The sequence below is a fragment of the Myxocyprinus asiaticus genome, chromosome 2 (assembly GCF_019703515.2).
Source record: "Myxocyprinus asiaticus isolate MX2 ecotype Aquarium Trade chromosome 2, UBuf_Myxa_2, whole genome shotgun sequence".
Classification (NCBI taxonomy): Eukaryota; Metazoa; Chordata; class Actinopteri; order Cypriniformes; family Catostomidae; genus Myxocyprinus; species Myxocyprinus asiaticus.
The window spans coordinates 18,950,569-18,966,800 of record NC_059345.1 but is presented as its reverse complement, the minus strand read 5'-3'; the positions used below and the strand labels follow the sequence as shown (position 1 = coordinate 18,966,800).

The 16,232-nt window shown below is 39.5% G+C and overlaps 2 protein-coding genes across 3 annotated transcripts in view; both read left to right on the top strand.

Annotated features, from left to right (window-relative positions):
* LOC127413078 (E3 ubiquitin-protein ligase DTX4-like) overlaps positions 1-8,035 on the top strand; it is a 35,695-nt gene extending 27,660 nt beyond the window's left edge. For both annotated transcript variants that reach the window (XM_051649929.1, XM_051649938.1), the window contains exons 4-9: positions 1,486-1,547; positions 1,739-1,900; positions 4,087-4,148; positions 4,849-5,169; positions 5,362-5,451; positions 6,172-8,035. In XM_051649929.1, coding sequence (XP_051505889.1) covers positions 1,486-1,547; positions 1,739-1,900; positions 4,087-4,148; positions 4,849-5,169; positions 5,362-5,451; positions 6,172-6,399 — 925 coding nt within the window. In that variant the 3' untranslated portion in view covers positions 6,400-8,035. The remainder of the gene's footprint in view (positions 1-1,485; positions 1,548-1,738; positions 1,901-4,086; positions 4,149-4,848; positions 5,170-5,361; positions 5,452-6,171) is intronic.
* A 1,676-nt stretch (positions 8,036-9,711) lies between these two features.
* msantd1 (Myb/SANT-like DNA-binding domain containing 1) lies at positions 9,712-15,148 on the top strand. The gene is made up of 3 exons (XM_051650065.1): positions 9,712-10,125; positions 13,574-13,852; positions 13,939-15,148. The coding sequence occupies exons 1-3, from the start codon at positions 9,872-9,874 to the stop codon at positions 14,231-14,233; spliced, it is 828 nt and encodes a 275-aa protein (XP_051506025.1). The 5' UTR covers positions 9,712-9,871; the 3' UTR covers positions 14,234-15,148.
* The last annotated feature ends 1,084 nt before the right edge of the window (positions 15,149-16,232 follow it).

Genomic DNA, 16,232 nt, shown 5'->3' with positions numbered 1-16,232 from the left:
AGACTGTAGTGTACACCTTTGTATGAAATCTTCAGTTTTTTGGCATCGTATAGCCTTCATTCCTCAAAACAACGATTGACTGACAAGTTTCTAGAGAAAGCTGTTTCTTTTTTGCCATTTTTGACCTAATATTGACCTTAAGACATGCCAGTCTATTGCATACTGTGGCAACTCAAAAACAAACACAAAGACAATGTTAAGCTTCATTTAATGAACTAAATAGCTTTCAGAAGTGTTTGATATAATGGCAAGTGATTTTCTAGTACCAAATTAGCAATTTAGCTCGATTACTCAAGGATAAGGTGTTGGAGTGATGGCTGTTGGAAATGGGGCCTGTCTAGATTTGATAAAAATTACTTTTTTCAAATAGTGATGGTGCTGGGGCCTGGGTACCTCAGTGGTAAAGACGCTGGCTACCACACCTGGAGTTCGCTAGTTCGAATCCCAGGGCGTGCTGAGTGACTCCAGCCAGGTCTCCTAAGCAACCAAATTGGCCCGGTTGCTAGGGAGGGTAGAGTCACATGGGGTAATCTCCTCGTGATCGCTATAATGTTGTTCGTTCTCGTGGGGCGTTTGGTGAGTTGAGCGTGGTTGCCGCGGTGGATGGCGTGAAGCCTCCACACGCACTATGTCTCCATGGCAACGTGCTCAACAAGCCACTTGATAAGATGCGCGGGTTGACGATCTCAGATGCGGAGGCAACTGGGATTCGTCCTCCGCCACCCGGACTGAGGCGAATCACTACGTGACCACGAGGACTTAAAAGCACATTGGGAATTGGGCATTCCAAATTGGGAGAAAAAGGGAAAAAATAAAAAATAGTGATGGTGCTGTTTTTTACATCAGTAATGTCCTGACTATACTATATGTATACTCTATCAGTTGAATGCCACTTTAGTGAATTAAAGTACCAATTTCCTTCCAAAACAGCTAAATCTGTACATTATTCCAAACTTTTGGCCGCCAGTGCATGTTCGCTCATGCTTAGGTGGGGATGCCCTGGAATAGTTTGAACAAGTACAGACAGCTGCGAACTAAATATCCAACAAATGGGCAACAGGTTGTCTGGTCATGTGAGGTTTTGATATGCGGTACATACTGTTGTTGTCTGCTGGTTCAGTGCCAGTTGGAGGTTTTGTTAGTGGTAGCAGCAGGTTTGACAGAAGGTGTGACCTGGTTTACATACTGCAGCGTGACTCGGCATGTCATTGAGCCAGGTTGGGGGAGTGATGTGCAAGCAGGTGTAGCCGTGACAACAGCATGGTTATTTAGTTTGGATCCAGATTATGATAATAGATAAGACCATTGAGGTGTGTGTGTGTGTGTGTGTGTGTGTGTGTGTGTGTGTGTGTGTGTGTGTGTGTGTGTGTGTGTGTGTGTGTGTGTGTGTGTTTCATTGCTGTCATTTGATTGGTGAATGATTGCTTTGGTCTTGATAGAATACGTTTCATTTTATCTCTTTTGGGGGTGTTTTTTATGTTTTAGAGTCCCAACTGTCCCAGTGAAGAACTTAAATGGATCCAGTCCCGTCCACCCAGCTTTGGCAGGTGAGAAAAAAAACTTACAAACAAGTTATAGATAGTGACTGCGATGATTAAATATAGAAATGTATTTGGAATCATTTTTCAACCATCAAAATTTAACTTAAAAATAGACGGAACAAAAACCTGTCCCATTGTCTATATTATGTTTAAATTTAAACATTTAATATGTTTAAATATCTCTTCTCATTGGTCAGGTATCACTGGTATTCTAATGAGCGCCGCTGGACTCCCGGTCTGCTTGACCCGCCCACCCAAACTTGTGCTCCACCCTCCACCTGTCAGCAAGAGTGATATCAAACCTGTGCCCGGCCTCGGCCACTGCTGTCGCAAGACCACAAAGAAGCAGGCTCGCAAAGGTCAGCAGCATAAACATTTTTACGTTTTTAGGTATTAAAAATTTACTGTGTATATACTGATATTTCAGATTTTCCATTAGCCGGTAATTAACGGTTTTTGACAATTAAAATGTTCTAATGTCTGACAAATTCAAACATTATTGGACACGATGTACATTAAAAATATCAACACGATGCATCAGCAACTCCTTTTGTTGATGCCACAAGTGCACAGCTTGACGCCATCCCAGTGATAACAGCGCTTCGCTGCCATGGAGGTTTAAACTTTGCCGAAGCTTGCAATGTCCTAATCCATGACTACAGCGGGTTGTATCCCGTACACTGGCAAAAGCAGCCTGCATTATTCCCGTCTTGTATGCCTGCAGTGAGAAGCTTCTCACTTCAGAATCGCATTAAAACAGCCTTGCTTTGCCATCTTCTGGAGGAGTGTTAATGTAAATCTTAAGTCGTAGAGAAACACTGGACACTTTTCACTCCGGTGGCAAAACGGAGGAAAACAGTCAAAAATAAAGAGCCAAGGAAATTATATGAAATAACCTAATGATTTGTTATTTTCATATTTCTTTCAAAAAGAGAAGATATGTGGCAAATTGCAGTTTAGTTTTTATGCTTTTCCCCCTTTTTAATGTTTTTTTTTTTTTTTTTTTTTTTTGTATTATTATGCACCATTTCCATGACCTATAATTTCATGAAGCACCTATAATTTATCGTTAATTTGAATTGATTGTGTCATTATTATACCGCAATATTATGCATAGTCCATCAAACACTGAAATGAGATGACTGGATGTTTTCCAATTTGTCCAGCAAATGTTATAATTCCTGGATACGTTGGGCAGCACCAAATTTCTTAGCAGAAACTCTGATACATACACTGATGAGCCAAAACATTGACCACCTGCCTAATATGCTCTTGGTCCTCCATGTGCCACCAAAACAGCACCAATCCGCTGAGGCATGGACTCTACAAGACCCCTGAAGGTGTCCTGTGGAATCTGGCACCAAGACATTAGCAGCAGATCCTTCAAGTCATGTAAGTTGTGAGGTGGTGCCACCATGGATTGGATTTATTGGTCCAGCACATCCCACAGATGCTCAATCAGATTGAGATCTGGGGAATTTGGAGGCCAGGGAAACACCTTGAACTTTTCATCATGTTCCTCAAACCATTCCTGAACAATGTGTGCAGTGTGGTAGGGCGCATTATCCTGCTGAATGAGGCCACTGCCATCAGGGAATACCATTGCCATGAAGGGGTGTACCTGGTCTGCAATGATGTTTATGTAGGTGGCATGTGTCAAATTGACATCCACATGAATGGCAGAAGAACGTTGCCCAGAGCATCACACTCCCTCCACTGGCTTGTCATCTCCCACAGTGCATCCTGGTGCCATCTCTTCCCCAGGTAAACGGTGCACACATACACAGCCATCCATGTTATTTAATGAAAATGGGACTCATCGGACCAAGCAACCTTCTTCCACAGCTCCAAGGTCCAGTTCCAATGTTCGCGTGCCCATTGTAGGTGCTTTTGACGGTTGACGGGTTATCATGGGCACTCTGACTGGTCTGCAGCTTCGCAGCCCCATACGCAGCAGGGTGCCATGCACTATGTCTTGTGACACATTCCTCCAGTAACCATCATTCAAATTTTCTGTGACATTTCTAGACCTTCTTTCGGTTCAGACCAGACGGGATAGCCTTCGTTGCCTTTGCGCATTGATGAGCCTTGGATGCCCAACACCCTGTCATCGGTTTGTGGTATATGCCTCCTCGGACCACTGTCTGTACTAGGTACTCGCCACTGCTGACCGGGAGCACCCCACAAGCTTTGCCGTTTCAGAGATGCTCTGACCCAGTTGTCTGGTCATAACAATCTGGCCCTAATCAAAGTTGCTTAGGTTTTTACTCCTGCCCATTTCTTCTGCTTTCAACACGTTGACTACAAGAACTGATTGTTTGTTTACCATCTAATCTACACAAACCTTCACATGTGGCCTTGTTAGGAGATGATCAACATTATTCACTTTACCTGTGAGAGGTCATAATGTTTTGGCTCGTGTGTGTGTGTGTGTGTGTGTGTGTGTGTGTATAAAACATTATATATATTAACATTCTCACTCACAATCTTGTGGTGAATGCCTTATTTCTCAAATCAATCTTCCATTTAATTAATTTTTGAGTAGGTAGAACTTCAGAGGAAGTGGTTAGAAGATATCTCCAGAAGGTCCGCAACCCACCTGAGGAGGTAAATGTACATATTATTTTTATTGCATTTATTTGATAAAATTGCCTTTTTAGACATGTAAGAACAATATTCAGCATCTCTAATTCCATGAAGTAAAGGATAACGTGCATGCGATGTGGAGGGATCTTGTAACACCCTAAAGAGTTTAGTTTGCGATAGTAACTGACTGACTACATTATCCCGCTTATTACACAGCTACTAGCCAAATAAATAAATAAAGGGACATGAAATATTGGGTTAAAGTGATTTTATTACATGAGAAGAAAGAAAATGTGGAGTAATACTAGACACATGAAACTTGTACAGCTATGTTGCCTAAGGAACCGTTCACACAGAACACTTTTTTTAATTTCTTTTTTTTTTTACGTAAACCAGCGCTAGATGGAAGTCTTTGACCATTGCACCGTGTTCATCCATTTTTGCAGCATCTCACACATGATTGGCACGTATTTTTAAACTGCGCCTCGAGACACCTGCATTTTGTTTCATTAACGCAAGAACACGCTTGGTTTGAACAACCCCAAAGACAATGGTCAATTATACAATTTAGAGGTTATTATACAAAAACATTTGACCACAGAATGCCGTGATTGACCAATCAAAATAAAGTATTCAAGAGAGCTGTGTAATAAATTACAATAATGCCCAAATTATTTATTTTATTTATTTTTTTGCTCAATTATAATCTTTCCTTTCGTAGGATTGTACTATCTGTATGGAGTCTCTCTGTGGCCCCTCTGGCTATAAAGGCCCGAGTGTTGGTGGAATTTCTCGGGTAGAGTCAGTTGGTCGTCTGTCTCAGTGTGGACATCAGTACCACCTGCAATGCCTGGTGGCCATGTACAACAATGGCAACAAGGATGGCAGCCTCCAGTGCCCCACCTGCAAGACCATCTATGGTGTTAAAACAGGAAACCAGCCACCTGGCAAGATGGAGTACCACGTCATTCCTCACTCGCTTCCTGGACACCCCGACTGCAAAACCATCCGGCTTATCTACAACATCCCCCCTGGCATTCAGGTAAACCTTTACTTACTATAGACATGTATATAGAACAGTGTTTAAAAACACTGCATTGTCCAGATCATGCATTTATATTTGTCTTCATGCCACCTACATCATATATGGCATTGCTGCAGTGTTGTATAACTGCATGCATGCATTATATAACCACGTTGGTGGTCTTAACTGCTCTCTCTGTATTTGTTTTAGGGTCCTGAGCATCCCAACCCCGGGAAGCCCTTTACAGCCCGTGGATTCCCGAGACACTGCTACCTCCCTGACAGTGAGAAAGGCCGCCTAGTGAGTATTCCTACATTCACAAACACAATTATCATTTCATCCTCTTACTCCATTTAAAATGTTATAACTTCTCTCTTAATGTGGCACTCAGTAATTTTCTTCATTTTATGCTGTCGTCTTGGACTAACACTGACATCTAACTGTGTGGATGCAGCATAACACAAGAAGCAAACATTTGCAATTACCAATGCCATTGTCAAAAATACCCTATTTACGTTCAAGTACAGGTCATGGAAAACCTGGAATTTATTTTTTATTTTTTCTGATTTCCAGGCCTGGAAAATTCATGGAAAGTTATATTGTGAATGCACTTTTTTTTTTTAATTATTATTATTTCAGGTCTAAAATATTTTATCGTCTTTATATTGCTCTTTTTGAGTTTTTTTTTTTTTTAAATATCTGTATCCAGTATCCATCTCGAATGATTGGAAAAGGAATGAAAAAGTCACAGAAATTAATTGGTCAAAAGGTTTGGGAACGCTGCATGTAAAATAACACTTTTATGAGGCTACTAATATGACTGATATCTCATATGAGTGTACATGATTTCTTTGTGTTAAACTTGTTTTATAAAGAAAAAGTTACTGAGTGCATCTTTATGTTTTATTAATTTGCATTTTAACAATATACGAGAATTCTACTTTCTGCTTGAAAATTCTAGCTCTAGTAGGTTTTTCAGCTTTTATTCAAAACAATTCTCTCCTGATCCTGCTTTAATAGGTGTTGAAGCTCTTGCTGGTTGCATGGGACCGCCGGCTGATCTTCTCAGTGGGCACGTCCAGCACTACAGGTGAGACGGATACAGTCATTTGGAACGAGGTGCATCATAAGACCGAATTCGGTTCCAACCTGACTGGTCATGGTTACCCTGACTCCGGTCACCTCGACAATGTATTGGAGGAGTTGAGGGCGCAAGGCATCACAGAGGAAGAGTGTATGAGGGACTGAGGGAGGTGTCCATCCACAAAGACTGAATGTTTTGTGTTAGTGTTGCCAAATCTGAATTCAATTCCCAGCTATTGTTTCTCAGAATCCTGAGTCACTTGCAAAATTAAACACTTTGATGTTTATGGACTCCGAAAGGTTGCATTGCTCAAATTCTTTTTAGTGATTTCTGCCCTCTTGCTGCTGAAGACATCTGTCAGAAGTAGGACGGCAAGATGCAAGTGCTGTAATAAATACAAAAATATTGCACTGTGTGGAGGTCAGCACCCTTCCCACAAAAAATAGATTTGGTGCAATTTTGTGGACTGCAGACATAGATGAAATCTGAATGGCTCAGTGTCTGTTCAGCCATTTAATGTATTGTAGTTCTGTGAAGGATACGCAAAACAAAGGTACTTCTGTGCATGTAGTTGTATCATTTGGGCGCAGAGAGTTTTATGTCCTTGGTATAACCAAGGTCGCCACTTGTCACTAACATTGAAGCTCCAATTGCAGTTTTAGATGATGGAACGTGAATGTTTACTGCCCCATAGTGGCACTTGTTAACATATACATTCCAGTAATTACCATGGAATTTATTTGATGACATAGTTTTCAAAAATGTCTACAGTATTTACATTTAACCATTTATATTTGTACTTTTTATTTTATCGAAATTGTGTTATTTTATATCGCTGAAACGAGAATCCTGTATTGTCTTTGATTTTGGGATAGAAACAAATCTTTGTCTCTGTCCAGGACTGATGATAATCCAGTTAAGAGACATTAGACTCCAACTGCTTAGTTCATTAATCAGTATTAAAGAAATGTTGAGCCAAAGTGAGACTGTCGGCCAACGGATGAACACACACAAATGATTCATTTCCATTTCTAGCCTCTCATAGCCTTATGTTCTCAAAATGCGAACATATTAACAAATTTTATTTGTGATTAGATGTGGTGTCAGAGACAGAACCATTATGAAATATGGCATCATCAGTTTAGGACAAAAGGAGAAATTAAGGTTTATTATCTCTAAAGTTGAAGGTGTCAGCCTTTTAAATGGTTACTAAGAGTGACTAACTTACCCTGCTAGGTTTAAAAATGTATCTGTTAGAGTGGATAAACTATCTCTGGTTGCCTTTCTGGTCGGTTCTTGGTAGGTCTATAATGGACCAGTTTACAAAGCTATTGACGAGACTACTGCATGTGTGTACATGCAAATGTGTAAGCTTACATTTATAGTTGATGTGCTGTATGTATGTGATTTATGTACACAATTCTTTTTGTTTTCCCTGCATCCAAAAGCATGTTGTGGAAGTAAATGAGTATGTATTTTTTTTTTCTTGTATCATTTTTATATTCTTTTAATTGATTTAACTTTTTTCTTATAAGCTATTAGTTTTGTTTTTTTCCCACTGTGAAGTTTTACTCCCATTTATTGCACTTGTACGGTTTGATTTACTGTCCAGCCAGGTTCCTCACGGTGGTTGCTATGGAAACAACAGTGAAAATGGCATTTCTGCCAAGAAGAAAACTGTGAAGACAGACAGGGAATGGAGCTAGGAGAACTGATGTTGCTGTATAATATAAAATGTACAAAACAACTCTTGCATATTAAATAGCTGCTGAAATACTGAATAAATATTAAAAGTACTCAGAAAAAGAAATTCTGGTTTGATTTATCGCTACAGTTCTTTCTCACATCAAAACACCCATATCCAAAATATTGCCCCTTTTTGCAAAGTTTATCTATATCAGTTAGCCATTAAATATTTGACACAGTAGGGGGCGTTGTTGAGCTGAAATGAGCCCTCGTGATAAAGGAGCTTAACTTGGATTTAACCTGGTCTATGCAACATGTGCTTTTGATTACCACTGAAAATTATTAGTACAACAGTTTGTAAACCTTTCCTTAGATTAGGGTATTTCCTCTACAGGCCAGCCTGCTAATTAATACTCTCTAAACTCGACATATTACATAACACTGGATCTCAATGTTTTAAAGTGAGAAAATCAAGCAGTATAATCTTACTGAATGTCATTCATTTATATGCTCTGAATTAGATGATTGAATTAGATTATTATAAAGCCAAACTGGCCTAGTCGGTTATGTACATTGACAAATAAGGTTGCCCAAGATGATAAAAATAAGAAAACCTTTTTTAACCCAGTTTTAAAAATTTAATCTTTGTGTCTATTTTGTTTTCAGAAATTAGTCGGGGGGAGGAAAAAAAAAACAGTCAGGGGTATGTGTAAATTAGGAATTCTAGCAAACTGTTTTGTTAGCAAACCAGCTCACAGTATAGTCTAAGTGATTACTTTCCCCCAAAATATCATAAATCCTTAACTGAGGGATTTGAACTTTGGATGTGAAGGTGAGGGTGGTAACAACTTGGCTGTGGTACGTCTTTAGACAGATGGGCCAAAGGACATAATGCAGTTAACACTGAGTTAGCCATAAAGACACATCCACCATGAGTCATCTCAGCTGGTAATCCGTCAAAAGGTGCACAAGATAACCCTGCCCCCAATGCCAGGGCCAGGACCCCCATCGTTTGTGAATAAAGATGTAATCTAAAACACTTGGGTGGGATTGGAGAGGAGGGCTACGAGGGCAAATGTAGTGTTGTAAAAAGCGCTCAGGGCCAAAGGGGATTGGGCAGTTAAGTAAACCAAATCAAGTCTCATTCAGCAACAAGCACAGAAAACAGATATGCACATTTCAAAAAAGAATTTTTTACAAGATTACACGATTTCTTGCTTTTTATTATTATTATTTACAAATTAAGGAATCCAAAAGCAGGAGCTATATTTAAGGAGGCCGTAACATGCGAATTGTCACAATACAAAGCTGAGAATTTAGAAAATGTTAACAATTGTAATTCTAGTACTCACAGTTTATGAAGAGATGTTTAGGCGTTTCATGAAATGACAATCAGGCCTTAAATTATTTTCAAAAGCACTGTGGAAATGTACTTTGTCTGCAACATCAATCCAGTCCATTGCTATTAAAAGCTTTTAAACCCATAAATGGACTGGCTCGGAGTGAAACCTGTTGCCTAGACAACAGTGCACTCTGGTGCATTTAGCCCCAGATTTGTTGTATTTCACATGTACATGTTCCACCTGCACGACCCACTTTGTTGGTTTTCAGCTAAAAGCTTTTTGCTGCAGACTGACAGAGACAAAAGAGTAGAGGAGAAGGGAAAGGGGTTTGGTTTGAAGAGGAGGGCCTTAGCAGGCAGTTGCCAGGGTAACTTGACATCATGGTGACGAACTTCCCTCTTTAAAAGCTTTTAAAGCGATTGCTCCAGCCCTCCAGGATCCATTTTGAGGCCTCTTAACTAAGCATTGGGGGAAGGGTAGCAGAGGCCTCTCTCTTACACACAAGCACATGCTTGAGAAAGCAAAGTAAGCACAGGAAAACAGACTGCACTGAGCAAAAACAAGCTTAAATCATAAACCTGGGAGAAAGAAACAGTTTGTTTATAAAATGGCTTCTGAAGACTTTTATAGTTACACAGTGCCAGGCTCAAATGAGAAGCACAGGAGGGCTCGTAACTGGACGGATTCAGAGATGAAAGCTCTTGTGTATATTTGGGAAGAGTATGTGACAGAGCTAAAGAAGGCAAAACGCAATGCTAAAATCTACGAGACAATGGCTAAGCAACTTTACGACTTAACTGGGGAGCATCGACACAGAGAGGAGATCAAGATGAAAATTACCAACATGACTTTCCAATTCAGGCAAGTATTTATAATAATTGTACACCGCAGAGGTGCATCTGTCTGTCTGTGTAAAAGCCACTCTCAAAGACTTTGTAATCATACTTTTCAATGATCTGGTTTTCAGTACTAAGGTGTCTACACTCTTAAAGATTTTCCCATCAAAAAACAGTAAAGAACTGGCAGCAGAGTTGCCAGCATGTTACTGTAAAATTAACGGTGTCTTGATATTGCTGAAATTAACAGCTAGATACTGTTTTTACACCTACAGTATACAACCATAATTTAGCAGCATATAGCTGTCAAATTACATACTATCTACTGTTGTTGAAATTAACAGCTATGTTCCCAGCATGCACTGCGGCATGAAGAAATTACTTTGATTTTTCACTATTTACTGGTTTATTTTGACGTTGTTTTTGTTGTAGTCTGTTACTTGGATTTTAACGTTCAGCTCTTACTTATTTACGTAAAAGTATGTTTGTTAATTGTCACCACTGTTGCATTTTGTATGCTGAGAGTTGATATCTGTGTGTCTTAACTCGAGTTATGCTGTAACTTCATCAAACTCGAGTTATGCTGTAAGTTAATCAAAAACATCAAACACTCAATTTGCTGATATAATTTTGCTGAAATATCCTTTATTGTTTTTGCTTTTATGTGTAATGCATCATTATTGCCACATACAGTGCCATTTGCCAGGTAGGATCAGACATTCAGGCTGACCTTAGGTTTTGTCTTCCAAGTAGCACAGTGCAACAACTTGTCTTTTACTTAAACGTAAATTGACTGGCTGGAAGAACATAATATAATAATAAAGAAGGTCCAAGGTGCCAGCTCAAGAGATCACTAATCACCATAATGGTGACTTCAATCAAAACAACTATTGATAACAAAACAACAACACTAATTAAGCTAAGACTTCTATTAAGTCTGAATAAATCATTTTGTACGTGTTTTTTTTATTTTTTATTTTTACAATTTTTGTAGCTCCAATGCATTTGCCAAAGCATACATACTTATTCAAGTGAAAAGGCTTATGGGTATTTCACCATTATAACCCACAATGCAGAGCTATACTGTTATTTTACTGTGTACAGATTGTTGTTGTTTTTTTGTTGGTTTTTTTTTGTTTTCATAAAAAATACACTGGTCAATCCTGGCAAAATTGTACATTTAATATGTACATTGCTTCAAAGGTTGATTTTTTATTATTATTTGACTTCTCATTAGACAGACAAGTGAAGGCTGATGTGAGATGATAAAGAACAGAGGTGTTGGTCAGAAACATCATGAACACTAATCATGTGCCACAAACTAAAATGCCTTGCACAGAACAGATATTTACCATAAAACTAGTCACTTCACAGTGAGCCTGCTCTTGATCTCCCAGAATGCAACATTTTTAACAACAAACTACTGTATTTAAGAATCACAGTAGATTGCTGTAGGAATTTGGCCATAAATTTACAGCAATTTTTACAGTGTACTTTTAAAACTTTGCAAGTAGCAGGCCTATTAAATGGCTATGACGTGCTTAAACAAGAAACAATATCAGCAATGGTAAAGCATTTGGAGGACTGGTGCAATTGTGGACTACTGAACTGGATGAACATACAGTGCAGTTATACATTGAAACCCTAACCCTACTTGGAAAAAGAAACAAAACAGTGTGCCAGTGATCAACTCTATGTTAACTCTTCAAAGTCTACACATTTAATTAAAATAGCAACATACAATGCAAATATGCAACCAAGCACTCCTTTGGAGGACAAAGAGACTAGAAAAATCTTGTAAATCAAATCAAATAACTTTCTGGTTACATCACCATAAACACAATTGTAATGGTGGGTGAAAGCCTTGCACCGCGACAATGCTGTAGGGTAGTGACAGATATTTTACTACAATATGCAATGTACACATAGTATACACACATAGTACACACTGTATACACAGTGCACAATATACTATATAATATAAAATTCTCAAGTACAAGTGACTTCAAGATTGTATGCTTTTGCTGTTGTTTGTGTTCTTAAACACAGCCATTCAAGTGATGCATTAACAGTATTGACTACACCTCTTAAGTGGTCCTGCAGACATTAGATCAGAGGGAGGAAATATATCAAGCACTGTTAAAAAGGGACAGGAATAGGGCTGGCATTAGACCACTATAGGAGCTTCATTACTGGCCATTTTCTTTTGCAGATTTAACAATGAATTCACTGAACAGTTCCATAATTTGTTCGCTTGGTATTTCAGCGTAAACCTGTCTTATTCACTAACCCCCTAAAATCTAGTTTAAGCAGGTGTAATCAGTGCTGAAATAGCACCGCATCTTGAGTATATAAAGTCATTGTCTTTCTTTTCTGCACAAACAAGCCTCTTTTTCATTTAAATTAGACTCACTGTAGATAACCCTTAAATAACAAAACTACATGTTGTTTGCCAGGCTATTGACATCATGCTATTGCCGTCCAAAGAAAGCAGGTGTAAAAAAACTAATTCGATTTAAAAGAGATGTTTGTGTACATTGATTATGGCAGCAATTTGTGCCGTGCAAACTGCATTCAGCAAAGATTTTGTGGCTGCATTTGCGCTGTTGCCTGATCTACATAATTACTCAAGTCAATCGGGCGCTAAATCAGAGCAGACAGAAAAAATGAACAGCATTTTTCTGTGCACAATTAAGTCTTAGTGAATTTTATTATGCTAAATAGTTAATGGCAAATTTCTCTGAAACTTACAGAAATGTCACACCATGTCCTAACTAGATGGGATGAGATGCAACACCACAGCATGCAATAAAGTAAATAAATGAATAAATGAAAGGTATCTTGTAAGGACATTCTGTCGATCTCTTGGTTTCTATTTCTGCGGCGTCGCGTCAGGTAGCCCCGTCCACTGTAAACTCTCATTGGTCCAAAATCCTTGATTTTGGATTTGGGTGTCACACTTACCGATTCTTGTGCTGAAAACTCCCTCTCTTCAGTTGAAAGTCTGTCTCACACACACCGATGCAGAAAAGAGGAGGGGTGACAGACATACCACTCCCTCTGACGATCTCTACAATTCCCAAGTTTATCTTCCCACCGCTTCGCTCAGCTGTGTTGCATCCTGTGTGGAAAGAAAGGCTGCTTGTCGCTGGAATCTTACCTTGTCTGGTTAGTATACAGTGTCACACCTGTAAGATTTGGTTATTAAGGTTAACCAGTCGCCTCGCAAGTTCCCAAAAATATCACAGTAAATTCTTAACTTTTACACCAAACGTCAAACCAAAGTCACTATCTTGGCCTAGAACTTTAAACATTTATGATGGGCAAACAGCCAAATGAGCAATACAATTAGTGCAGCAATGACTGACTCCTAATATTTATAGTCGGTTCTTTTAAGGTGTAAATACACCTTTCAGAGAAAATGAAATATGTACTTAATACAAGAAATCTTTTAACAAGACTTTTTGTAACAGGAAGCTGAAGTACACAGCAAATGGTGGGAATGGTGTACCTGACTGGCCATACTACAAGTCTATTGAGAGGATCTTGTCAAAGATACCAGAGCATACCCAAATGAGTCCACCGAATCTCCCAACGTCTGGCCCCTCAACCTCCCAACTCGAATCTTCTGTGCCCCAATCAGCTCCACCAAGTGGGTTTCTGCCCGAGTATACTGGTTCCTCAGAAGATAGAGACATCAACGATGAGGAGGAAGGTCTAACTGAGAACTCTGAAAGTTCTTTTGAGACCAGGTAACATATTTGCTCAAGTTCAAATCACATACACATTTCAGAATCATAGATCTTGGAACAGTAACTGCATGGTTACACTTCTACAGGTCACAGCCACGCAAGAGGCGGCGACTGTCACATGTGTCACTGCGACGAAAGAAGCTGCGTGTCCTCGACGCAATGCTGCAGGAACAACGCAGGATAAGCCGTGCCGTAGAAGAGGCATGTCATGAAGTTCGCCGCGTTATGCATCAGCAGAACTTCCTGCAGGTGCAGAGCCTCCAGCTTCAGGAGCGAATGATGAACCTTCTAGAGAAGATGATCCCAGCTGTTCCTCAGCCTGCCAATTCTTGGCCCAATCCTCCAGCCACAAAGGGTTTAGGAACACCTACAGCTGAGTGATGGGACCATAGATAAGGACTTTTCTTCATAGAGGAAGTGTGGCTATGCTATCCTAGAGCTCTCAAGTTATTACATGACCAACTAGTTATACAATAGCTGTACATTTTTAGATCTGTTTGAGCCCTGTTAGTAGTATATTAATAAAAATATGCTGAAAATGTTGACTATAGTAAACTACATAAGCAAATATCTAGCATGTGATTTGTTTGTGCCCCAAAGTTGCACAGAGATGATCTTTCTATTATGTGACTACTGTAAGTTCACATAATGTTTTGTTTATAAAGAACTATCTGATTCATTACATTTCTAAATTAGTGTTAGTTACCTAGAGTCTGGGGAAAATGTTAAAGAAGAAATTGCACGTCAAGTGACATTCATGCTGCACATCGATTTGCAGCGAAAAAGCAGCTAGACCTGTTTGCACCGGCAGCAACTTGCAGCAACAAAGCAGCCTGAACTCATTCCTTTTCAGTAAAGAGTTGGTGAATATCTGCAAATATAAAAAAAAAAAACGATGCATGGAAAAGCATATTTGAGATTGTGTGTTGCATATATGACAACTGATTGTGTGTGTGTGGACCCACACCCGCTCTCTGCACAAATAGATAGCCATTATAGCAAAGAGCATGTGTTGATTGACATTCATCTTTGATATAATGCGTTTATTTTTAACGGCATAAAAATTTTGACAGAGGTCAATATGGAATGAAATAGCGACAACGTCCTCATAGTGGATCAGGAGGTGACGAAAAGCACTGAAGAACAAATAAGTTGAACTTTGAAAGGAGCATCGAGCCCTGTACAATGTGTCATGTAATGTCTACCATGACAGGGTCGTCAGAGACAATATTTTACAGAGCTCAAGAGTTACAGCTGTCAAGTAAGTTGCAGTCCATTATAGCTAGCTGTAGTTTTTAATTCTTTCACACACAGCCTTGCTAGGTAGATCATGTTGGTTATTGGTACACTGGTAGGATTTAACCTTGCTGTATATTTTCTAGTAATTGCTTACAAGTTGTGCTCAAACGTTTGCATACCCTTGGAGAATTGGTAATATATGTATCATTTTTAAAGAAAACGTGTGAGCAGGCAAAACACATTTCTTTTATTTCTTATGGGATTCATATTCAACTGTAGGTTATAACAGAATGGCACAATCATAAAACAAAACATGGCAAAACAAAAAAAGAAAAAAAAAATTAAAAAATGAAATGACCCCTGTTCAAAAATCTGCATACCCTTAGTTCCTAATACTGTGTATTGCCCCCTTTAGCATCAATGACAGCATGCAGTCTTTTGTAATAGTTGTCTATGAGGCCCCAAATTCTTGCAGGTGGTATAGCTGCCCATTTATCTTGGCAAAATGCCTCCAGGTCATGCAAAGTCTTTGGTTGTCTTGCATGAACCGCACGTTTGAGATCTTCCCAGAGCGGCTCGATGATATTAAGGTCAGGAGACTGTGATGGCCACTCCAGAACCTTCACCTTTTTCTGCTGTAACCACTGGAGGGTCAACTTGGCCTTGTGCTTAGGATCATTGTCGTGCTGTAAAGTCCAAGAGCTTCCCATGTGCAGCTTTCATGCAGAAGAATGCAAATTGTCTGCCAGCATTTTCTGATAACATGCTGCATTCATCTTGCCATCAATTTTCACAAGATTCCCCGTGCCTTTAGAGCTCACACACCCCCAAACCATCAGTGAGCCACCACCATGCTTCACAGTGGGGATGGTATTCTTTTCACTATAGGCCTTGTTGACCCCTCTCCAAACATAGCACTTACGGTTGTGACCATAAAGCTCTATTTTGGTCTCATCACTCCAAATTACAGTGTGCCAGAAGCTGTGAGGCGTGTCAAGGTGTTGTCAGGCATATTGTAACTGGGCTTTTTTGTGGCATTGGCTTCTTTCTGGCAACTCGACAATGCAGCTCATTTTTGTTCAAGTATCGTCATATTGTGCTCCTTGAAACAACCACACCATCTTTTTCCAGAGCAGCCTGT